This window comes from Candidozyma haemuli (assembly GCF_002926055.2).
Source record: "Candidozyma haemuli strain B11899 chromosome Unknown D_2014730914, whole genome shotgun sequence".
NCBI lineage: Eukaryota > Fungi > Ascomycota > Pichiomycetes > Serinales > Metschnikowiaceae > Candidozyma > Candidozyma haemuli.
In genome coordinates, this window is record NW_020289911.1 from 835,230 (window position 1) to 858,891 (window position 23,662).

The 23,662-nt window shown below is 44.3% G+C and overlaps 9 protein-coding genes across 9 annotated transcripts; 5 read left to right on the forward strand and 4 right to left on the reverse strand. All coding sequences in view use genetic code 12, as the record gives it.

The window, feature by feature from the left end:
• Positions 1-2,968: 2,968 nt before the first annotated feature.
• On the reverse strand, positions 2,969-5,110 carry GUS1 (glutamate--tRNA ligase; the record flags this gene model as incomplete). The annotated part of the gene is made up of 1 exon (XM_025486471.1): positions 2,969-5,110. The coding sequence occupies one exon, from the start codon at positions 5,108-5,110 to the stop codon at positions 2,969-2,971; it is 2,142 nt and encodes a 713-aa protein (XP_025344021.1).
• Positions 5,111-5,897: 787 nt separating this feature from the next.
• CXQ85_002809 (uncharacterized protein) lies at positions 5,898-9,115 on the forward strand (the record flags this gene model as incomplete). The annotated part of the gene is made up of 3 exons (XM_025486472.1): positions 5,898-7,697; positions 8,010-9,034; positions 9,061-9,115. The coding sequence occupies 3 exons, from the start codon at positions 5,898-5,900 to the stop codon at positions 9,113-9,115; spliced, it is 2,880 nt and encodes a 959-aa protein (XP_025344022.1).
• Positions 9,116-9,210: 95 nt separating this feature from the next.
• On the reverse strand, positions 9,211-9,951 carry CXQ85_002810 (uncharacterized protein; the record flags this gene model as incomplete). The annotated part of the gene is made up of 1 exon (XM_025486473.1): positions 9,211-9,951. One exon carries the CDS (start codon positions 9,949-9,951, stop codon positions 9,211-9,213), a length of 741 nt encoding a protein of 246 aa, XP_025344023.1.
• Positions 9,952-10,284: 333 nt separating this feature from the next.
• CXQ85_002811 (uncharacterized protein) lies at positions 10,285-10,941 on the forward strand (the record flags this gene model as incomplete). The annotated part of the gene is made up of 1 exon (XM_025486474.1): positions 10,285-10,941. One exon carries the CDS (start codon positions 10,285-10,287, stop codon positions 10,939-10,941), a length of 657 nt encoding a protein of 218 aa, XP_025344024.1.
• Positions 10,942-11,472: 531 nt separating this feature from the next.
• On the forward strand, positions 11,473-12,438 carry HEM13 (coproporphyrinogen oxidase; the record flags this gene model as incomplete). The annotated part of the gene is made up of 1 exon (XM_025486475.1): positions 11,473-12,438. One exon carries the CDS (start codon positions 11,473-11,475, stop codon positions 12,436-12,438), a length of 966 nt encoding a protein of 321 aa, XP_025344025.1.
• Positions 12,439-13,741: 1,303 nt separating this feature from the next.
• On the forward strand, positions 13,742-15,919 carry ALR1 (Mg(2+) transporter; the record flags this gene model as incomplete). The annotated part of the gene is made up of 1 exon (XM_025486476.1): positions 13,742-15,919. One exon carries the CDS (start codon positions 13,742-13,744, stop codon positions 15,917-15,919), a length of 2,178 nt encoding a protein of 725 aa, XP_025344026.1.
• A 181-nt stretch (positions 15,920-16,100) lies between these two features.
• CXQ85_002814 (uncharacterized protein) lies at positions 16,101-17,795 on the reverse strand (the record flags this gene model as incomplete). The annotated part of the gene is made up of 1 exon (XM_025486477.1): positions 16,101-17,795. The coding sequence occupies one exon, from the start codon at positions 17,793-17,795 to the stop codon at positions 16,101-16,103; it is 1,695 nt and encodes a 564-aa protein (XP_025344027.1).
• Positions 17,796-17,923: 128 nt separating this feature from the next.
• PEX8 (Pex8p) lies at positions 17,924-20,226 on the reverse strand (the record flags this gene model as incomplete). The annotated part of the gene is made up of 2 exons (XM_025486478.1): positions 17,924-19,224; positions 19,251-20,226. 2 exons carry the CDS (start codon positions 20,224-20,226, stop codon positions 17,924-17,926), a joined length of 2,277 nt encoding a protein of 758 aa, XP_025344028.1.
• Positions 20,227-21,348: 1,122 nt separating this feature from the next.
• On the forward strand, positions 21,349-23,651 carry CXQ85_002816 (uncharacterized protein; the record flags this gene model as incomplete). The annotated part of the gene is made up of 2 exons (XM_025486479.1): positions 21,349-21,357; positions 21,387-23,651. 2 exons carry the CDS (start codon positions 21,349-21,351, stop codon positions 23,649-23,651), a joined length of 2,274 nt encoding a protein of 757 aa, XP_025344029.1.
• Positions 23,652-23,662: the final 11 nt, after the last annotated feature.

The window sequence follows — 23,662 nt, forward strand, 5'->3', positions numbered from 1 at the left end:
CTTCTACGAAAATGCCTAGAGCCTGGTACAGTTATTCGCGTCGCTCCAACCTTGACAGATCTAACGAACATGTGCATCATGTGAGTGAGACGTACTTTTTCGGTAAAAAGCTAAGACCTCTGTGTCTTACTGACAAGGACCCTCGACTAAGTGCAGCTTTCAGGCGGCAGCTTATTGGCATGCACTGCTGCAAGCTGCACAAGCAGAATTCTTGCATCTCGCTGTTTTCCCATTGGGGCCTGATTTTTCATCAAGATGTATTGTACCAAAAATATAGTTCGCTGGTCGCAAGGTAGAGTCAATGTGAAACCGGGTTGCCCAAAAAAAGACTTTGTCTATGGAGCCTAAAGCGACTTCGGGCAATGGTAATTAAAGTGTGAATTTGAAGTGCTATACCACTTGCCTCCATTAGATTCCGCGTTTGATAATGGGGCTTTAGGTCCAGCCATGATGTACAACCTGAGTCTTACCTAGGCTTTGCTCGTCTATCCTGAAGCTACACAAAAGAGAATATTTTGAAAGTGAGCGAATTGAAGCTTGTCTTCATATTGCCGAGTTCGTAAGTTGAACAAAGAACAACGACTTATTGATAGGTTGCCGTCTCAGAAGAGGAGAAGCCAACTGATGAAAGCGTTAATCAATGGGCTGCACCAATGAATGTAAACGCCGGTTACCCAAAATAGAGCCACTGGTGTTGAAGTAAACGAACTTGCAGCATGGACTCTCATTCCTTTCAAAAATGTTGAGGAAAGTTAAAACCTTAGATTAGTGCACAAGGTAAGCTTAATTCCAATTGGCGAAATTTTACCCAAACTAAATTTCGATTTATAGCCGTGTGTTTGAAGGAAGTTTGATAAACTGCTATATGTTTTGCGTTGCTTTAGGGGCTTGCATTTCAGGCGGGTTGTTCAGATTATGTAATCGCTAAACTTGTCCAGCAAAGAAGACAGTAATGACCATGCTGGACCGGCCAACCATACAATTAAAAGCGGGGCCTTTAGCTACAGCTCAACATATCTTTCGAAACTCTAGACTTCTGAATCACTTCAACAATGTGGAAAGCCAGTTGTGGAATCGGCTAGGCCATGTTGAGAAACCAATGTGAACAAGAGTTCAATCAACAAAGCCTCTAGATAATTACATTACGTGGCTTATTGATCGTGGCTGTTGTAGAACATTCTTGTTTATTTTCCGAACGTTCTCCAACAATATACCAGGATCTGAAATTACTGGATGATATATCTTTAGGCAACAAAGAAAGACCTTACACCGAAGCGGCGCGTATTACCAGAAGCCTTCTGTTTCTCTATCCATTCTGATGTTTTGGGCTTTTTATTGCCTTCTCGGGCTTTGGCCTATTGTCGTTTGACAACATGAATTTGCAAAATGCAGCTGTCAAGTAAGGCGTGCCACACCTTTTTTTCGACGACAATATGACCTCAATACATTTCGACAATGATTTGAAAGTGAGGATTGCCTAAAATGACTATAAGAGTAGTTTTAATATCGTGATCGTGAATCTGAATTGTTGGTCTACAAAGAATCGTTAGATTGTAATTTATGATTTATTATCTGAATTATTGATGAGGTTGCCGTGCTTGCATTCCCATTGACTGCCTTCCCTTCAAGAGCCCTTTAAGGGTATTTGTAAACGTATATCTTCCTGAAGAAGAATCCAACCTTCCCAAACTAGTAAGGATGAATTGCTGATACCAGGGTCAATGATGTTGCATTGAAGTGTACCGGAATTCCATCAAGAGCTCCGGCCATATGTGATTAATTCAGCAAGATTAACCAACAGTAAAGTTTAATCTTTCCCTGGCGATCTATCGCCGATCTTTAGGGCTTAGAATGACGTCGAAGTCAATTTCCTCTTGCTGAAAAATTGTGAACGAGGGACCCTGTTATGCATGGAGTGTGTATTCCCACGCACCTCGATGCACCGATTGCATTCCCATAATTCATTTGGCGCACCCATCTTGCGTCAATATGTTCGCTTTTCACTCTAATCTACACACCTTTGTTTTATGGCTCGGTTGGCTATTCAGTGGGGTACGAACGTTCCAAGCCGAACTTCCTCTTTTGGTCACGGCTCAGGGTTACCAATGCTGTAGGGCCACTTTCACAGGGAATTGAGCCGCAAGTTCCCATCGTCGCTTGGCCTCTTATGGCACCTACTCTGACAAGCGCCTAGACCTATGTGTAACCCCCTTTCTCGATACTCTGTCATTGTAATTGACATTGTGCTCGAGGAACACGCAAGCCATATTTTACGATCTTCGAGCTGTAAACCGTGTATTATTACCCCACAAAGATCGCCGCGATATCATTCTCGGTACCATGTACCAGGAGTGTCTGTCTCGATGAGTGCTGTTTCCGTCATAAAATTGCACCAACACATGAAAAGCCTCGTTATGTTTATTTGGATTTCTTCTATTGCTATTCTTCCTTGACCTTTGGCCGTGGCGCCTCTCGTTTAGAGCGTGGCTTGGTTGACGCGGTCCTGCTCTTAAAGGTGGTACTGGTATGGGCGTTGAGGAGCAATGTAGACAACAATCCCATGTTGCAGTTGGCCACAATATCCACTGGATTGGGGGAAAGAAGGAGGAATTTTGAATTCCGTGTTTTCGAACAACGAGGTATTCGGACCGCTGAGCAGGAGTTAGCCATCTGAGTTACTGATTAGCTTTCCTGAATTCTTTTCTATAAGAAAATGGAAAGTATATTGTACGGCATTATTCTTTTATATTCAACCATTTCAAGAATACCTTCTCGACTTTGGCGTTTCTTCTTCGAGACTTTTTGTCCTCTATTGTTTCGAGGAAGAGGATAAACTGTTACCGTTTTCTGAAACTTCAAATCTTACTATGAAGGATGTTCCAGATATTTCTAAATATGATTCTTGTATCTGGTCTAGATATGGTTGTATTTCCTCGATCAGTGTGCATTATTAGAAAACTATGAATATCTATTTCTTCTTACCATCTGGGATAGTGAACATCACAATCTTACCCTGGTCAAGACCCTCGTCAACCTTGAAGAATCCCTTTCTCTCGAACTGGATAATGTCGTCCTTCTTCAAAGATCTAACGTTCACGTCAGCAAGAACAGTCGAAACAAATTCGGTCTTCTCGGTGATGAAATCTTCGAAGTTGTCGTTCTCCTCCAACTTGTCCTTGGTGATCAAATGGTCAAAGTCGTGAACTTCAACCTCCACCTTATCGTCGGTGTCAGCGAGCCAAGTAACCTTCTTCTCAGTTTTACGGAAGTCACCCTCCAAATGCAACTCGGCGTCGATAGAAGACACGATGTCACCGTCCTTGTGAATTTTTTTGACAATGACATTACCCCAGTCCATGAAAGTAACCTCCTCGCCTTCTGCGAAGGTTGCAGCATCTGCTTGATCAATCAACAAATTCTTGGCAAAAATGACCTTCTTCAAACCAACGTCTGCATTCTTCTTGTGCTTTGGTTTTTCTTCAGTCTGAGGCTCGGCAGGGCCGTTCGAAAGGAGAACCTTCACCGCATTCTTCGCGTCAACAGCGGTATGTCTTGGGACAACAGGGTCGATGATCTTCTTGTTCATGGCCCAGATGGTGGACCACTCCATGTTGATGATGTTCTTGGAAGGACCCTGAGAGAGGATGAAGTTTCTCAAACCCTCAACGGTCATACCTCTTCTTCTGACACCTCTGATGGTTGGGAATCTTGGGTCGTCCCAGTTGCCGACATATCCCTTGTCAACAAACCATTGCAACTTTCTCTTGGACAAAAGAGTTCTAATGAAGTTGACTCTGCCGAAATCCCAAATATGGACGTGACGCAAGTTCAAAGACTTCAAGAACCATTCGTATTGTGGGTTTCTGTCTCTGTACTCGTTAGTTCTCAAAGCGTGGGTGACACCCTCAATAGAGTCAACGACTGGAACACAGAAGTCATAAGTAGGGTACATCTTCCACTCAGAACCGGTTCTGTGGTGAGGAGTCAAGTTACATCTGTAGATGACAGGGTCTCTCAAAGCCTTGTTCAAGGCCTTGTAATCAATCTTAGCTCTCAAACAGTTCTTCAAGCCCTCTTCAGTACCGTTCTTCATCTCCTCGGTGAAGATCTTCAAATTCTCTTCAACAGTTCTCTCTCTTCTGGCAGAGGCATCACCAACCATTCTCTCCTCTCTCATCTTTTCCTGAGGAGTGTCGTCACAGTAGGCCTTACCGGCCTTGATTAAGTCGAGAGCGAGCTCGTACATCTTGTCAAAGTAGTCAGAGGAGTAGGTAATCTGGTCACCCTTGATACCAAGCAAAGCCAAATCCTCAATGATAGAGTCTTGGAATTCAACTCTCTCCTTAGTAGGGTTGGTGTCATCGAATCTGATGATCAATTTACCCTTGTAAGCGTGAGCAAAGTACTCGTTCAAGATAGCAGCCTTAGCGTGTCCGATGTGCAAGTATCCAGATGGCTCAGGTGGGAAACGGGTGACAACCTCGCCGATCTTAGCGTTTGGCAAGTCAATTTCGAAGTTAGCCTTGTGTGTTTCCTTCTTGGCACCAGAAGCAGCCTTGATAGACTTTCTCAAGTCGTTGATGGATTTCGTGGTCTTCTCGGCGACGGAGTCGAATCTAGAGTCAGAACCGATGAAGTTGTACCATCTAGAGACGTTGGCGTAAACCTCGTTCTTGAGAACAGAGCCCATGACAGCATTGGCTCTCAAGACACCCCAGATAGCAACATCAGCGACGGAAAGCGAGTGGCCGACAATGAAAGATCTGAAGTTCAAGTGGGCGTCCAATTTCTCCAAGTCAGTAGCCAAGGCCTTGAAGTTCTTGTTAGCCAACTTTTCGAATGCGAATTGCACCCAAGTGTTGGCAGACTCGTCAGAGGTCTTGATAGAAGGAGCCAAAGCAGACAATTGAGAGAGAACCTCCTTGTCGCCAGTGACAGTGTTCCCGTTCTCAACGTACTTCACGGTGACATCTTTACCAGACTCGGCGGTCTTCTCATCGACGAATTCAACGGTGATGGCTTTGTCAGAGTCCGAGTTCACGATCTCTGCAGCGATAATAGCAGAATAAGCTATGAATGGAGCCTTTGCGGCAACTGTAACGGTAGCCATTGGTATATGGAACTATGGTGACTGATTGAGAATATCCTAGAACTGAAAATTTAGCTGATGGAAATCACGTGATGATTTTTTTATCTTAGCGGCTTTTTTTCTTTCTCTCGCCCAATTCTGTAAGGGCTGGCGGTGGCTGTTTTTTGATCTTGAAAAGGAAAATTTCGCCTTTCTTACCATCCGATAGAATCACAAGTATTTGATAAGCAGTTTGTCATTTTAGTTCATAGATGTGTCGGCCAGGCTGAAATGGGTGCAAAATGCGACTTACTACTGTCCCTCCAATGACGTTTTGATGCTCTTAAGTAGCCAGGTCAAAGGCAGACCAAATGAACGGTAAAAGCAGTTTTTCTTCATTTTCTCTACGTACTATCTTTAATGGCTCCTTCGTTTGTCCCAATTAGTCTTCTTCTAAATTTTTCCTTATTATTTCAGTTTTCACTGTCAACCATTTTAGTGATTCTTTCTCTGTAGTGCATGAAGTTCATGGATTTCAGGGGAAGGCTCTTGATCCATACAAAAACACCAATCTACCCCAAAAATCAGTCAATTGAGGAAACAAAAAACGAATACCACCAGTTATCAAACCTTCACAAGAAAACACTATGGCCACCAAATCAACCCTAAAAAGACCCAATCAAGTTTCTTTCCGACCTATCTAGATTTCTTGTGTGGCTCGTCACATGACCCGATTGCCGATGCGATACCACTAACAGCTTCCATTGATAAACCAAGAACAGTAACCCCCCAAAAGGGCCACTTTGCCACAAGAGACAATACACCTGTGATGTCGAATGGCCGAAATACGGATTCCCAAGATCTGCGTCAGGGTCTGCGACCTACAGCTAAAAGATCACCTTCGATCTTAGTGACCGATGCTAGAAGTAACAGTGTCAAGGGAGCCAGAGCTCCGTTTGCAGGTCACAACTACAAGAAACAGCAGCAGCAACAGTCTCTGTCTCTGCTGACTCCATCACATGTTTCAAGTCATGGGGGCCAGCCTCATGGCTCCTCGTTGCATCGCCGATTCAATGCTCGGTCAAATAAATATGCTGACATTTCGGTGGATAAATTGCTTAGCAATTCAAGTGATATTCCATCGGGCCAGAGTCGTTTTCCTAATCTAAACCAAAGCTCTCGGTTTTCTTCACCTCGCCCTTCGCTGCCTCCAGTAGAGAATGTTTCCCTGCAAGAGCAACGAAGGAGGAATATGAGAAGTATACCGAAGTTGTCACAGAACCTTCCTGCAAGAACATCTAAGACTTCTCAAAAGTTGGTTCTTATTCCTGATGAACATGGCATTGTCAGTGGACCTCTGCTGCCTCAAAGGGTGGGGTCTCCTCCTCCATTGGATAGGCCTGATACTCCTCAGATCCAGAGAAGTAGGGCAGAACTTATGCCTAAGGAGGCCAGGGCACAGGAGTTTAGCAGAGTAACTGCTTATTTCATTTGCGAAGAGTTCAACACCACAGCTTTAATTGAGTTTCTTCAGAACACTCACGAAGTTAAGCCTCGTTTGTACGACGAAGCTTTATACGTTCCTTATGCATTACCCTTGCTTCCGGGAACCGATGGATTCAGGGTTAAGTCAAATGATACTGCTAAATCATTGCCTAGTAAACGTTATATGGAGAAGATGATCAGAAAGTCAGAGGAAACTGATCACTTATATGAGTACTATTCGGGAGTTGAAACTCCGGAGGATGTAATGAACTACTCAATGGATCCCGAGGATGGAAATGCGGATAACAGTGGGCCTTTTGACCCATCCGAGCCACAATTCTTTGCACCTCCTCAAGATACTGACAGTGATAGCAACAGCGAGAATGAATCTTCTTCCAAGAAGTCTAGTGCACATAGCGATACACTGAAAAGAGAGAGCTTGAGCCGTATGGACAAAGATGAGGCTCAAGCAGAGGTCAGCAAACACCACGCAGAAATGTTCGTTCTCGAGTATGGTATCATTGTTTTCTGGAACTTCACCGAGATCCATGAAAAGAATATCTTAGCGGATCTTGCCTTCTCCCCAGTTCCTATTTTGGTCAATCCAATTAGTGACCATGAAATAGAGACCGAAGAATTCCATTTTGAGTATGACTCGCTGGTCCAAAGGCCAAGAATTTACAATGACATGATCACTTTGCGTTCGGCCGACCATCTTATCAAGCTCACCATGTCATATGCTCTTGCTCAGCTGACCAAGCTATGTTTGTTTGAAAGCCGTATGGTCTACAGTTTACAACTGATTTCGAAGCTTCCAAAGAAGCTAGCTTTGACAGGCAAATTAGGCTTAAAGCGTCAACAGTTACTTAAAAAGTCAGGTAAATTGTTCAAGTTGCGAGTGGATGTTAATTTGTCAAGCTCGATTTTAGATACACCTGACTTCTTTTGGTCGTTGGAACCTGCATTGCATCCGCTTTACAACGCTGTACGCGAGTACCTTGAAATCGAACAACGAGTTCTGGTTTTGAACGATAGATGTAAAGTGTTCTTGGAGTTCCTGAACATCATCAGTGATAGCATCAACGAATCCAACACAAGCAGGATCACCACTATGATCATCATCATTATTGTCATCAGCGTCTCAGTGAGCGCTTTTGAGTTTATCTTACAGCTCATTTAATTACCGTGCTACTATACTGGTTATACTAGCCACCATTGATTTCCCCACATATTTAGCATAGTAAACGATTTGCGATAATGGCTGCAAAATGTAGTTTTGTATGTACGGGTCTTTTCTGATTAGACTTACTGCCTGCGAAATCAAACCCGGCAGAGAATACTAACATTCCAAGGACAGCTCCAAATGGCTCTACCCTCCAAGTACTCATCTACTGGGCTCCTGAGTAAGGATAGCAGGCGGGTACTACCGAGTGGTAGTCCCAAGAAATCAAAAAAGCCCGTGGAATACATCTATAGACGCATCAATGCCAAAGTAAACGATGCTGCAGAAGAGAGTGCCAACCGAGAGGATATCGAAATGGTACCTATGGACAGCGTGAACGAAGCAAATGCCATATCTGATTATGTTTCGACATCTAGATTGGCAGGTGCCTTCGATCCAGACGATATGGACATGGACGCATTGCATCTAGTGCATAGGGAAACATTCGTCGTGAGCGGTAATATGTCATACTTAATTGTGGACACCAACTTCATTTTATCACATTTGAGAGTCCTTGATGACTTGAGAAAGTTGGCAAAAGAACATAAACTTCGTATTGTAATTCCAACCACGGTGGTTCAGGAACTAGATGGTTTAAAGAACTCTGCATCTCGAACCCAGAGGGAGAACGGAATCTCTTCTACGTCCATGAGCCATTTAGCTAGATGGGCCAATGACTGGATATATAATTGCTTTGCATCCAAAGATCCTGCGGTGATCGGCCAGTCATTGGATCAAAAGATTAATCGTTTGGCTGCGAAAGACGATGCTATTCTCGACTGCGCTCTTTATATCAAAAGAGAGAATCCAAAGACAATTCAGGTTTTAATGACTAACGATAAGAACCTCTGCACTAAGGCACTTCTGAACGAAATCTTGACAGTCAGTTATAGACAGGGGATGACTGCTGATGGGATCGCTCTGATGATCTCCCATGAAAACTATCACCGCTTTGGTGAAATAAAAGAGCACACCGTTGTGAAGGAGAGACGCATTGAAGTACCTGACTATACGAACAAAAGGATTGAAGAAGTAGTCTACAACGAGGTATTGATGTTAACAAAATCCATGATTCAGCATTGCATGAAACTGTGTTATGGCGAGGACTTGGACCTCGTCAGGGGATACGATATCAATAAGATAGAATCACTTCATGATGTCGTTGACATAATCTCAAGATTCTGGCGAACAGTCTTTAATCAATACTTTGGCAGCTCAACCTACAAATCGCATTTTGACTCGAGGTACCCTCCACTCGAGTTCTCATCACCACCCGATGACAGAGAGTCGTTGAAAGAATTCATATCATTCTGGAGTGGGTTTCTAGAAGGTCTAATTGAGCAAGAGTTGGATCGTCGGCAAGTTACTCAGATGAGCACCATCATGCAGCGCTGGTCAGATATGGCCGTAGCACATAGAGCGCTGAGGTAGATGCTTATCTCCTTCCAATCACACCAACTCGCCTTCTTTTTGTTGGAGACTTTTGAGAGGCTGGTTTCTCGCTTGCATCACTTTCTTCGCTATCATTAGAAGGCCGCTTGCGGCCCACAATACCAACACGGCGACGCTTACCTGAAGAGTCGCCCTTTTTAGTTGCATCACTTTCATCAGTTTCATTACCTTCAGTGCCGGACTCGACCTTCACTTTCGGTTCGCTTTTAACTTTTGGGTCAGTCTTCATTTTAAGCTCGTTTAAAACTCTTTGCTCGGTGTTCTTATCAGGATCTCGCTTTATCTTTGGCTCGGTCTTTACCTTTGGATCTTCCTGTGCGCCTTCACCATGGATCCACAGACCTGCTGTCCAGGTCAGCACATCTTGAAACACTGAACTGATGACATCCCATAGTAGAGAGGGCCAGGACGACGGATCTGCCTCTAATTTACGTGCCAAGGAGCCGTACAGTTCATGAACACGAGATTCAAAAGCTCTCCGTGAATAAGGCTCCAATAAAGGTGCATCACCCGAATTCTGACGCTTATACTTATCCATTAGCGCCGTTCCATTCACAGTCTTGTAGTTCTCTTCCAAGTACAAGATATACTTATCCTTTGCCCTTAGAGCCTTTTCAAGCTGAGACGCCTTATAGGCAAGATAACTGTGATTTGCAAATTGAGATACATTGAACGTAGCAAGAAACGCAGCGGTGCCATTGGCATCCAATTTTTGCAACCGCATTTCCCAAGTGAGGTTGGAGAGTTCCACAGACACTACATAATGGTCTCCTGATGATTTTATCAGCACATTACCATTCTCATAAAAAGCCTCGTGTAGCTCATTACCCAAATAACGTAAAGTTTCTCCATCGACCCTCAGAATCCCAAGCCCACGGGCCTTCTCCGCCACCTCCTCACTAGAACAGGTTTCGGCCCACACAGTGCTCAAATCCGAGAGGTAACAAGAATAGGCAGCGTTCGCGGGGCAGTCGAGGTGGAATGCGTACATAAAACGGCGAGCATCCACCAACCACCTTGAAGGCACCAGATACATTTGTTCTTTCAATTGATTGCCATGTCGCATTACGAAAGCAGCCAGCTTGCTCAGTTGCAGCAGCGAGTCCAAGCGCTTCTCGAAAACAAAGACAGGGTGATTGTCGCAGTGGCTGGAGTCCCAGGAGCAGGCAAGTCGACGCTTGTGGAGCGAATGGTTGAAGTTTTAACTTCGTGCGGAGTGGAGACTAGGGTGCTTCCGCAGGACGGGTACCACTTTTACCGTGAGCAATTGGCGCGATTCGATAACCCAGACGAGGCCTTCAGGCGGCGCGGAGCGCCCTTCACCTTTGACGGCGCCAGGTTTGTTGCCAGTGTGAAGCGAGTCAAGGCTGGCGAAACCGTCTGGGCGCCGCTGTTTGACCATGCTAAGAAAGACCCTGTAGAGAATGATATTTGTATTGAGCCGCTGGCAAAGGTTGTGTTTGTGGAGGGCAACTACGTGGGGTTGAAGGACGAGCCATGGCTGGAGTTGGCTTCTGTGGTGGATGAGCTCTGGGTGGTTCAGACGGCGCCAGAGATAGTGAGGGAGAGGATTGTGCAGAGGCACTTGAAGGCAGGGATTGCGAAGAACTTGGAGGAGGCCGCGGAGAGGGCAGATGGCAGCGACTGGCAGAATGCTTTGTATGTGATGGGCCATACCAGAGAGGCCAATGCCACCGTGCTGATGGATAATTAGGTATTGTTTGAAAAAATAGACAAAAGTACGTTTCGTTAATGCATTGGGGGATCGTTTATCGTAGTGGGATCAGTATATTTCGCAGCCATCGTATCCACTTGTAGTGGTGCCATTGAAAAAGGGGCAGCAGGTTTAATTTCACTAAAGTAAGCACTTCCATTGTAGCAGTGTAGAGTTGAGTTTGGGCGGAGAATCGGAGAAATAGTGCCTCGTCGGAGTTCCCAAAGCTTAGTACAAGCTGTACGAGCCTTGTAAGGGCATATTTTGCAACCGTTGCGCACCTACTAACAAGCACCAAGACGAACCAAATCGGTTCTGGCCACTAAAACGGAGCTTTTTAGTCATAGTACGATGAAATAGAACGAAATTGACCCAACCCCTTAATTGCACTAGTGTCACAGTGGTCTTTCTCGTATACCATTATCACACCACCGAAACGAACCGTGCAGGCCCAACATGCTCAGATAGCGCTTATATAAGTGCACTAGTCCTAGATCATTTCTCCAGACACTTTTACCAAGAAACACAATCATGGCTGAAAAGATTCACGACAAAAGTCTCCCTATGAGAGACAGAATGGAAGCGCTTGTGCGCTTGAAGCAGAGGGAGATCACTGAGGGTCTTGCTGCATTGGACACTACAACTTTTCACACCGACACTTGGGTTAGAGGCAACAACGGTGGTGGAGGCGAATCGATGGTTTTACAAGATGGAAAGACGTTTGAGAAGGGTGGAGTGAACATTTCGATCGTTCACGGCAAATTGCCTCCTCAGGCCGTGCAGAGGATGAAAGCTGACCATGCTAACCTCAAGGGCGCTGCTGATGGATCGGTGGACTTCTTTGCTTGTGGATTGTCCATGGTTATCCACCCACATAACCCACATGCTCCTACCACCCATGCCAATTACCGTTACTTTGAAACAACCGACCCAGAAACCGGCGAGGTAATGACATGGTGGTTTGGCGGTGGATGCGATTTGACTCCATCTTACTTGTATGACGAGGATGCCAAACACTTCCACCAGTGTCACAAGGATGCATTGGACAAGTACGACACAGAATTGTATCCTAAATGGAAGAAATGGTGTGATGAGTACTTCTACATCAAGCACAGAAACGAAACTAGAGGTGTGGGAGGTATTTTCTTTGACGATTTTGATGACAAGCCAGCCGATGAGATAATGCACATTATCGAGTCTTGTTTCGATGCTTTCTTACCATCTTACATTCCATTGGTCGAGAAACGTATGCATCAGGAGTTCACGGAAGAGCAAAAGAAGTGGCAGCAGATCCGTAGAGGACGTTATGTGGAGTTCAACTTGGTCTTGGACCGTGGAACGCAATTCGGCTTGCAGACGCCAGGACTGAGAGTCGAAAGTATTTTGATGTCGTTACCTGCAACGGCCAGCTGGGTGTATGACCATCACCCTGAAGAAGGCAGCGAGGAGGCCCGTTTGGTGAAGGTCTTGCAGAACCCTGTTGAGTGGTGCCTGTAAAAGGCCATTTAAGGAAAGGCGCCGGCTGTAGAATATAATTAGAAGAAAATACACAGCCTGGAAGAGGTAGCGCTTGTACGGTCAAGAGAAGATAGATGCAAGGCAAGTGCAACAATGTCAAGAAAACGGTCGCTCGATGGGCTTGTCGCATCGAAGGAGAGACCCTGTGGGTGCCATGGCAGAAGAGTCACACGAATGATCACAGCAAATCACCAAGAAACCCACTTGTAATACAAAACGACCGTTGGCTCTGATAAAGAGGTGGCGGCACCGCTAGGGCCACGGCAGGACGGGTTAAAGTACGATAAATCTTGAGGTGCGCAGGCAACGTGCCAGTGGCAGGTAGTGCGAAAAGCCATGAAAATCGCTCACAGCAGTGGCATTGTGGCAGAACAATTATCCACACAAAACAGGTAAACCCTTGGTGGAAGTAGGGCAAAGACCGAAGAGCCGCCGCCCCAATTTTTCACCAAAAGTTCACAAAACAAACCAGTATTAATTCAACCACAATTGATAGAAAGAGGTCCAGCGGCAGTGACGATTTGAGATAGCGAGGTGGGGCGGCAACGGCAGCGGCAGGCAGATAAAAGAGTAAGGCGGGCGGCTGCGAGCAAGAAAAAAAAAAAAAAAATTAACAAAAAAGAGAGGACCACAAGACCTGGTGCCTCATGAAGGGGCCTTGTGTCCCGAGAAAGAGCCATACCCAAGGAGGATGAAAAATGGACCGTAACGACACAAAAGAGGGAAAAAAGAAAGAAAAGGGAACAAGGCAAATCCAAAGGCAATTAATTGGTTTAAGGTTTTGCCGTTTTCGAATAAACTATTTCTCTGGTTTGTCTTTTGTCTTTTGTCTTTGGGTTGCCTTTTAATTAATCAAAGCTGTTGCTGCAGTGGAAATGAATCATGTCTTAATTTTTTAATTGCAAGTGCACTCATTCATTTTTTTTTTTCTTTTCTTTCGCGAAATAAAAGGGCATCGTGCTCTCGTTACATTTCTCGTTCCTCTTCTTTTTTTTTCCTCTCTTCTTACTTCCCTTCAACAACTCAATCCCGAAGAAAGAAGAACCCTACATTGCTGGATATCGTTCCATCTATGTAAGATACTCAAAGTTATTTTTTTTGTTGTCCAACTTCCCTCTTTCTTTCTAGTTCGTCTTTTTTTATAGAGATGATCACAACCTCGTGGTTCCGCTAAATACGTTATCACCTAAAAGCAAGAGAAGAATTCTACTCCCCCGCCTATATCAATCCAGCTACCCTTTATTTAAACTTTTACTAAGTCCTTGCTTTTTTATTGCTTGCAATGTCTGACTCTGAAAGCTACAACTCAACATCAGCTGACCAGGCTGCTCCTCCCCAGCGCCCTGACTATGTCTTGAACGACCATAGACAGCAAAGGGAGAACTTGCCTCCTCCAGATGAGGAGCCCTCCATGCCTTCTGCTGGCTTTGCTTCAACCAGCACTGGCCAGCCTCCAAATGCGAGGCCTAGACGGAACTATGAGATTCCTAGAGTCCGCCGCAACACTCGTTCTCAGTCGGTGAGCGAGGCGGTTTCGGCTGAAGATGCTGCTTACTTGATGAGAAGATCAAGCAGACACTCACGCAGCTCTTTGGAGAGACAAGATGCTCTCAACCCCTTGGGTAGACAACGTACCAATGATACGTTTGCTTCGGACCTCCACCCTCCTCAGTTCACTAAGCGTGAAAGAAGACCTTCCAAGGGCTCTGTCGATAGCGATGCTGACTCTCACGCTTCCAGAACTTCTCAGGAGACTGAAGAGGATGTCTGTTTCCCTATGTTGCGTGAGCATGTGCGTGTCAACGGTATTGACTTTGATGAGATTGAAGAATTCATCAAGGAAGAGCGTGAAAACGCTGAACAACTTAGACAGCAGGAGAGAATGATTGCTCAGAACTTTGGCTGGGACCCCCAGGCATCAGTCGGAAGATCTACCGGAAACTCTTTTTCCGAGAGACCTTTGAGCAAGAATGCTACAAAGTACACACCTAAGCACATTCTTAACAAGATGAGAAATGGTGAGCTGCCAGAGAACTCTGACAAGGGTGCTTCCGTCCAAGGTATCACTACCGACAAGGGCAGACACGGCTCTGAGTCTTCTGACTCTGCTCTTTACGAGAAGAACGCTCCTGAAGATGACGAGTCTTTTGTCGTGAAGTTTGGCGGTGCAAAGATCAACGAGGATGGTGATGTAGGCTTGCCCGAACGTTACTCCTTCTTCCATTCGGACAATGAGGAGACTGTGCATGCCCCAGATATTCCTTCTTTGGTTGCTCCAGGCCAGACCGTCCAGGAGTTGTTTAAGAACGGTGATGGTACTTGGTGGTTGGATGTTACTTGTCCAACTGATGCCGAGGTGAAGACCTTGGCTAAAGCCTTTGGAATCCATCCTTTGACCGCTGAGGATATTAGAATGCAAGAGACTCGTGAGAAGGTCGAGTTGTTCCGCAGCTACTACTTTGTTTGTTTCCACACTTTTGAGCCAGATAAGGAATCTGAGGACTACTTGGAGCCAATCAACTTCTATATCGTTGTATTCAAGGAGGGTGTGTTGACTTTCCACTTTGCTCCCGTTCCTCATCCTGCTAATGTGAGAAGAAGAGTTAGACAATTGAGAGAATATGTTGATGTGAATGCTGACTGGCTCTGTTACGCCATGATCGATGACATCACTGATGGTTTCGCTCCAGTCATCATGGGTATTGAATACGAGGCCGATGCAATCGAAGACTCGGTTTTGACTGCTCGTGAGATGAACTTTAGTTCCATGTTGCGTAAGATTGGTGAAGCTAGAAGAAAGGTCATGACTTTGATGCGTCTTCTTTCTAACAAGGCTGATGTTATCAAGATGTTTGCTAAGAGATGTCAAGATGAGAACTACTATGGTCCACGCACCTACGAAGATTTCAGTCCACCACCAAAGTCTGGCAACGAGTCCGCTCATCACTCTGATTTCAACCAGCAAAGAGGAAAGGTCGCTCAGCCAAGAGCCGACATTGCTTTGTACTTGGGTGATATTCAAGATCACGTTCTTACCATGTATCAGAACTTGGGAGCCTATGAGAAGATTTTTAGCAGATCGCACTCTAACTACTTGGCTCAATTGCAGGTGGAGTCTTTCAACGCTAACTTGAGAGTCACAGAGATTTTGGGAGGTGTTACTTTGCTTGGTACTTTGATCTTGCCAATGAACTCGGTGTTCTCTGCATTTGGTATGAACGTTGAAGTTCCAGGACAAGGCGCCACAGGTGTCAACTGGTTCTTTGCTATCATTGGTGTTCTGTTGGCTGTCGTGATTTCTATGCTTTGCTTCGTCAGATTCTATTTGAAGTCTCGTGAGAGACTGATCATCAAGCAGGAGGACGAAAAGAGATCCATTAGAAGCTTGGGTATGAAGATCAAGTCCAGATCTAGAGATGCTGCTAAGTCTATTATCAGTTTCCCTAAGGGCTACGATTGAGTATCCTCTTCCTGATTTTTTTTTTTTTTATTTTGTTAGTTATAAGTTTTTGCTAGCGTATCTTTGAGACTTCAATTTTTTTTTAGGACAGTTTTCAAGTTAGCTAGTCGGTTGGGGCTACTAGGTTGTCTTGGTTAAATAAATTTATTATAGATGCAATTAATGACTCTTACGATATACTTTACTTCTTTGACTTCTTGCTCTTCTTGCGTGGTCTCTCTTGTTCCTCGTCTTCATTTGGAATCCAAATCTCACCATCTTCCTCGCCAGGTTGTCTTGCTGGGCCCTCCTTGTTCTTGAAGATATCTCTTCTCCATTGCTGTAGATGCTTCTTCTTTGCGAACTTTCTCTTATCCTTAAGAGCCTGCTCCTTCGGCCTGTAAGGTGCAAATTTCTTGATGCTAACGAATTGGTTCAATGCCAGGTCGTCTGCCAAAAGAATTTCTCTAGTTGACAAACCGAAAGTTTCTGGAGAGACTTCTCTGTACTTGAACTTGTTAGGGTCGGCATCCTTTGAACGACCTCTCTCTTCTTCGACCTCGTCTCTGATTTTGAGCTTGTTGGCTTCAACGATCTTCTCGGCCTCTTCTCTAATGTTGTGCTTCAGCTTCTTGGCCTCTTTCTTCTCCTTCAATTTCTCCTTCTTAGATGATTTCTTCGTGGGCTTCTCCTCAGCAACCTCGGCTTCTTCAATATCCTCGGCTTCTTCGGCATCATTCTCCTCCTCTTCAGCCTTAGCAGCGTGGAACTCGCCCATTATTTCGTCGTCTTCATCCCATTCGGGTTTGGCAATTTCAGCATCGTAATACTGCGAGTCAAACACTTGGGCCATCTTGTCATCCCAGTCGGCATCATCGAAGTCGTCGTTCAACAAAGAGTCGCCAAAAATGTTCTCGATAACGTCATTGCTGATATCTTCACCGACAGCCTCTTTGATTTTCTTAAGTCTGTCAACAACCTTGTTCAACTTTTCAGTCTTCTTCTTCTGCAAGGCTTTTTCAACATCAGCACTTTGCTTTTCCTTCTCGAGGTGCTTTCTCTCTCTCTCCTTCTTTCTGGCATTCGTCTTAGCTCTTCTTACCGTGGCTTGGTTACGAGCGTAAGACACAATCTCTGCCGAGTTTGGATCCTCATAACGGAAGTTGTAAGCTCTTTCCAACTCATCAACAGCGTCATCAAAGTCCTGCTCGTCTTCATTATCAATCCTGTCCAAGTTGATGACCTTATCCTTTTCAGTTGGAACCCATGCCTTTCTATCAAGAAAAGCACTCAAGAACTCCTCTGCAGATCTGCTTGGATCAGGAAGCTGCGATACAGCTTCCTTAGATGCTTTCAGTTTCTCCTTCTTCTTCAAAAATCCGTCATCTTCTTCGTCGTCTTCCTCTTCTCCATCGAAAGCATTCTTGATATCATCAAGAAGCTGGTTTCTTTCTTCCCTTTCGGTGATCACAAATGGTTTCTCGCCATCAACAGTATCGTACTCATTGTCTCCATCTTCTTTCTTGTAATCACCCAGCAACAAAGCCTGACGGTGGTAGTCTTTCAAGTATAATGGCTTGTCCTTGGCCTTCTTCAACACCTCCACATCGTTTTCGTTGAAAAATTTAGCATCTGGGTCTAGAAGTTTCTTAGGATCACTCTTCAAAGCACTTAAGACATTCTGAATGGAGCTTTCGACATTTTCAGTCAACAATTCACCATACTCATCCTCCTCTTCAGATGATGATGAGTCTTCCTCGTCACCACTCTCATTGACAGGCTCAGCCTTCTTGGGTGGCTGTTCAACCTTCTGAACATCGTTCTTAGTTGGAGCATCTGCTTCAGCACGTGCAGCAGCCTCCTTGGCCTTTTTAGCTGCGGACTTCTTTCTAGCCATGGTTACTTGATGAAGCGATGAGATCTCATCTCAGTGAAGTAGGTCGCATACATGTATGCACTCATACCAGAATATCACCACATAGTTACTATTGTTACATTTTTATTTTCTATAAAGATGGATCCAGTCTAGAGCTTTACTTGCGAGAGCTTCATAGTAATGTTTTGCTCCACTGCTCCTCTGGTCTCGTACCACCATCCGTAGGCAATCTCGCATCTATTGAGATCAAGATTCTCACTGAGCACCTTCCAGAGTCTCTCAGTCAAAAATGGCCTTTCATCCTGCCCACTGGCTTTTATAAGGTCCCAAATTCTATCTAGCCATGGAACAAATAAACTGATAGGAAGGTAGGGAATGATGTTCAAGAAAGCCACAATGATAGCCTCTCTGGATGTTTCGGGCTCAGTTCTGGTTTCGAAATGTTCTTGACCAGATGAGCCTTGAGCAGTCAAGCCGAGCTTGAAATCAGGCAAATCCTTTGGCTTCTTTCTCTTGTTTCTCTCCACAATATCCTCCTTATCTTGATCGTTTTCTTCGAGTTGCGACAACGTGGAAGAAGCGTCAATTTCTGTGACGGGCTGGGCAGAAGAGAAAGTCAGGTTGTTAGCTCTTCTCACTGGAAGTCCTGGTGGAGTCTTTGCACACTTATGGTAGACAAATTGTAAAAATTCATCAGCCGAGTTCTTGAACAATGCAGTTGGCTCATATTTCACAGGATTAGACATGATCTTCTTTCCCAATGTTTCAACTGCTACACTTAACTGATTAGCAGAAAGCACCCGAGGGAATTGCTCAATCAAAAGCTCAAAATACTGCAAGACCTTTCCAAGATTGTGGTCAGTATTTTTCATAGTTGAAAAGTAAACCAAAAGTGTCGAATGAACAGCTTCAATAAAGCCCTGGTCTTCAATGTTACGCAGTTGCACAATAGAGAAAGCCACATCGAAGATGAACTCGACAAATGCTGGGTCTTTGTGGCTCAGTTGTTGGAGGTAGTTCTCCCAAAGACCACACACCAAAAGGGCTTTGCACCTCCCAACGTAGTCCTTGTTAAGAGCGCCTGGATGCAAGTTTAATTCCTGATAGTTTCCGATCAAGCTCTTGGTGAATCCTTCAAATTCACCTCGCCTACTGTTGTGGAGAAGAATTTCGATGGACAAGTAGTAACAGAAGTTGTAGCCATCGAAGCCTCCTTGGCCAATCGACATCAAGATAAAATTGGCATAGTATAACGAGTGAACCACCTGCAAGCAAATTTGCTGGTACTCACGTTCGATGTCACCCAAGATCTTCGATGATTTGAAAAGCTGAGCAAAGAATCCCACGTTGTGGTTCTTAGCTGACAAGAATCTAGTCAATATTCCCTGGAAAATGATCACTTCGGCAAACAAAATACCTTTCATCAAAACCAATATGCTTGATAATAGCTCTCGTTGACATTATCACTTGGGTCACGGTTGAGCAAAGGGTTGCGTTGAGTGAAGTGATTCAAATCACGAGTAAAGAGCTTGATCTTCTCTACGACCGAAAGGGTCACAGCAAAAGCAGCAGCTGAGTGAGGAAGCTCGCTAAGAAGAGATTCCAAAATAAATGATAATCTGTTGAGATGCTTCACAACGGGCTTTTGACTCACGCTGGAGGCTATTTGTTGTTCAGCACCTGGGTCGTTAGGGTCTATAGCGCTAAACTTGGTGTAAACAAACGCTGAGTGATCAACAGGAGCAAATATGAGATTCACCAAGCCGTTGATAAGAAGAGCCGGGTCTATGCGGCCGACATAATCTTCAAGCTTCTCGTATCTGCGGTACTTCAAGGCAAGACTGAGAAGAGACAAGTTCAGAATGTCGGAAGGATTGGCAGGCGAAACAGCATACCTGAATGCGCTCTTGAATAAAGAATCCATTTCGTTGTCCCACTCGTTAAAAAACCATTTGTACTGAAGCATGTTAACCGAGGTATACAAATGATCTCTCACCTCGTTCGACAAGAACAAGCCGGAGATAATAGGCAACACCTTCCATGAGTTCTGATGCGGGTTAAATGCAACAAAGCTTCGGAGCTCCTTGCTGATGACCTCGTAAAAAGTCTTAATTGGAAGCGTTGGCTTGGAAATCTTAAGCTTTTTGTCGGTGATCAACTTAAACACCTCTATGATCAAGTAGTTCTCTTCAAACAGAGGTGGTTGGTTGGAAAAACAGATTTGATTGTTAAGAAAGCTGGAAAACACAAGCCTCAAGTTGTGTTCATGCTTGACAAAAGGCAAGTAATGGTAGATGTAGCCTAGCACCTTCTGGACGGAAGTGTCTGGGGTAGGATGTCTCAAGGTATGGATCAAGTAGTCCAAATCCAGAGGTCCATGGCCCACTGAGTCGTATGTCAGGGACACGAGACCAGAGTCCACGTACTGCTTGTAGCTTGTCTTTGGAGGCATTGGTGGGAAGAAGAAAAGCAGTAGTTGGGTGGGTAAGACGAGATCTGGGGCCGAGGTTTATGTGGTGCACAGAGGACTAAAGGCGGGGGGACGACTCATCAAGCAGTCACTGGTTCCAACAAATGGAAAAGTGAATAAAGGAAAGATGAGTCTATTTAAGAGAAGTACAGTGTTAAGAGCTTGGGGTCAAAATTTTGCTGGACCTTTATTTTGTGCTTTGGCGTGGGGGTCGTAAATTTCATAAGCGGGACCAGACTAGTTTTTCGCATCCAATGCACATGTGTAGATAGACAAAGAAGGGAATATACCAAGGGAAAGTGATGGATTAATTGTGAAATTTGAATTTGAGATGAAATTTGAAGAGTAAGTATTTGGAAAAGTGGGACCATTCATTATATGTTGAAAACCCCATGTAGTGGTTTAAGTAGTGCTACTACTGCCGTAAGGGTATACATAGTAAAGCGACTCTTAGCGAACACTCTAGTGAATATCGCAACCCTATATGGGAAAATGAGTAAATTGAAATAAAGAGTACCATCGAAGTATCAGTATAGATACTCAGTATTTAATCACATGAAATACCATTGTTTTAAGAACTACTTTCAGAATACTTCAGTTTCTATAGTACCTCTAGCCGTGCTTCAGTATGTATGCGAACCCTCAGGCGTTTGTTCACTCTAGGGTTTGCAGCCAATCTGACAAGCATTCAATGTTGATTCTTTCGGTGCAAAAAAGAATCCTACAGTTTCATTTCTTAAGACTGAAAACACTATTTTTTTACTTTTTAAAAATTTCTACCCTCTACCAAGTATGCTCCACTACTCTATTGGTATCGCAAAAAGTATCAACCAAAATTTATCCAATGGCTCGCGACTTTTTCTCACCTGTCTGCGAAGAAATCACATCATAAAATTTCTATGTACTGAGCATCCACTGAACTCCACGATATATTTGTACATAGACATCGAAGGGTTCTTGAAGATTTTTGAATGAGACGAGAATTTCCTTTGGTTCGCTCGTTCCACAACTTGTTGTGGAATTTGCGGCATTACCGACATCCCGCTCATAGACCCAGTTTCAAAGCAAGCCGGCACCCATTTTGCACCAATATTCAACTTCAGAATGCTTCGTGTACTTTCTGGCTTAAAGAAACGTCCAAGGACTTTGGATCCAGACTTGTCAGTGCTCTAGCGGAACCTGCTACTTCTTGCAAGCCTCATCAGACGAAACAGATAAGCACAAGGCTAGTGAAACTACATCCAGCTGCTCTCTATACGCCCTATGGGGTTCAAAAACGTCATGAGATGGAACAGCAGGATGAAGATAAAGACGCTATAAAGCAAAGAATGGTCAGCTTGTTCCAAAACGGCAAATTTCAGGAGATGAACCTACTTTTGCAAGAGTATAGAAGTAAGGGCCTGACGCTTCCAGCCGATGTACTTAATGAAATGGTCGAGGAGCTACGAAAAGATGCATCTGGAATCAACGAAAACCAAGATCCGTTGTACAAAATTGACATAGAGACGCCATGGTTCATCGGGAAGAATAACCTCAAAGCTGCTGCGCAATTTGGCAGCATTTATCCCAGAATTCCTAGGTTTTACGAGGCATTCCAACTCATGCAGCTCAATAACCTACGAAGTGCTAGTTCGAAGACGCTTGAAAATGGTATATGGCTTTGCTACCACATGGACGATGCGAACAATCTACAGCTGCTTCTATACGCATACTTACAGAAGCCAAATTACGATAGCAAGACATTGAGCTATGCAGTGAATGCTTTCATCATCAACTACGATGTTCAATTCGCCAAGACGCTTTTCCAGAGCATAGTACAGATGGGCAAGGCGCTTGATAGCCACCTTTTATCTACCACGATGGCCAACCTTGTGAAGGTTGGAGCAGTCTTCGAGAATATTGACAGCATCCTCCATACTTGGCTCAAGTCAGCTAACTGCTCGCTGCCTGATGCTAAGACAACTGCATTGCTTCTCAAACACTATCTCAAGTTTGGCCGAGCAGATGAGGTGAAGACCTTGTCACAAACAATTGAGTCATTAGGATACAAGAACCATTATCTTATTTCTATGGCCAAACTCCATTCTGATATCCAAAATCGGAGTTATGATCAGAAACAGCAATTGACACAGGGCGATGTCAGTCAAATGCTACTGATCAGAAATTCTGTTGCATACAATAGATCAGCATTACGCTCATACTATGAATCAACTCTTGCCTTCCTTGCAAGACACTCCAATACAAGCATGCTTCATTTCATGATGGAAGAAATGAGAGCGGATGACATTAAGTTATCCAAATTTGCATACGACGTCATCATACGGCATTATATCTCTGAGAGAAAGTTCATTCCACTCCTTTCGCTAATGAAATCTCTCTCCCAATCGGTGGATTTCGAACCTTACTATGTTAAACAACTTTTTGATGGCTTCGTTAGAGCATACCCATACGAGGGCGCTGAAATATCTCATTGCTTAGAACATTGGCTTCAGATGAACCAGAGTAAGTTGGATATGGGTACGAAACAAAGAATACTAGCGTCATGCCGTGTTTCAAAGATCCAATCAAACCTCACTCCATATGCTCTCCTGAAAGACAGTTTGAGTAATCACAAAAAGTATGACTCGGCTGAATGGTCTTCTATAAAGCATAGTCTTTTGAAGAAGTTAAAGGTGAAAAGTAAACAGCAAGTTATTTTCAGAGTCAACAAGGGCTTCCGTGACGTTCTTCGGAAAGGTGTGAAGCCTGACTATCACTTGCTTGAGAATACGATGAGAAAGCTGAACCATTCATACAGACTCGGAATATTGGGTAGTTTGGGGCAGATGCGTATGAATATGTGCAAGCCCAGGCTCGTCATTCTACACGAGACGCTATCAGATCCTCCAAAAGAGAAGCTTATTAAGTTTGTGAGGGATGTTGAGCAAGACCTCAACACAAGCGACAAGTTCTTCCTTGCAAGACGCTTGATGAACAAGTACGCTTTTGAGGACTCTTTGAGACTTCTCAATTCCGTCACTAAGGATGAGGTTGGAGATCAACGTGAAATGATACTTCTCAACTTGAAGCTTCGTAACGAAATCGCACTCAATAACTTCGAAGAGTGCAAAGAGATAATCAAACGTTTCCCAATCGACGAGATAACACTCAGTCCTTATATCCTCAAACAGTGTTGCTACATTGAAAAGTCACTCATTAAGAAGATAAAGGCTCTGGAAGCCAGTATCACATCAAAGCTTCATGAAATGACAGATTCGATGCAGCAGAGCTTGGATGCCTTGGGCGGTCTCATTGGAGACATTGAGCTTAGACTTCAGCTGGACAAAACAGACCTCAAGGATAAGGTCGTGGAGATGCTCCAGATGTTAGACCAATGGATTAAGAAATCCAATCATGACCATCGTTAACGAAAATAGAC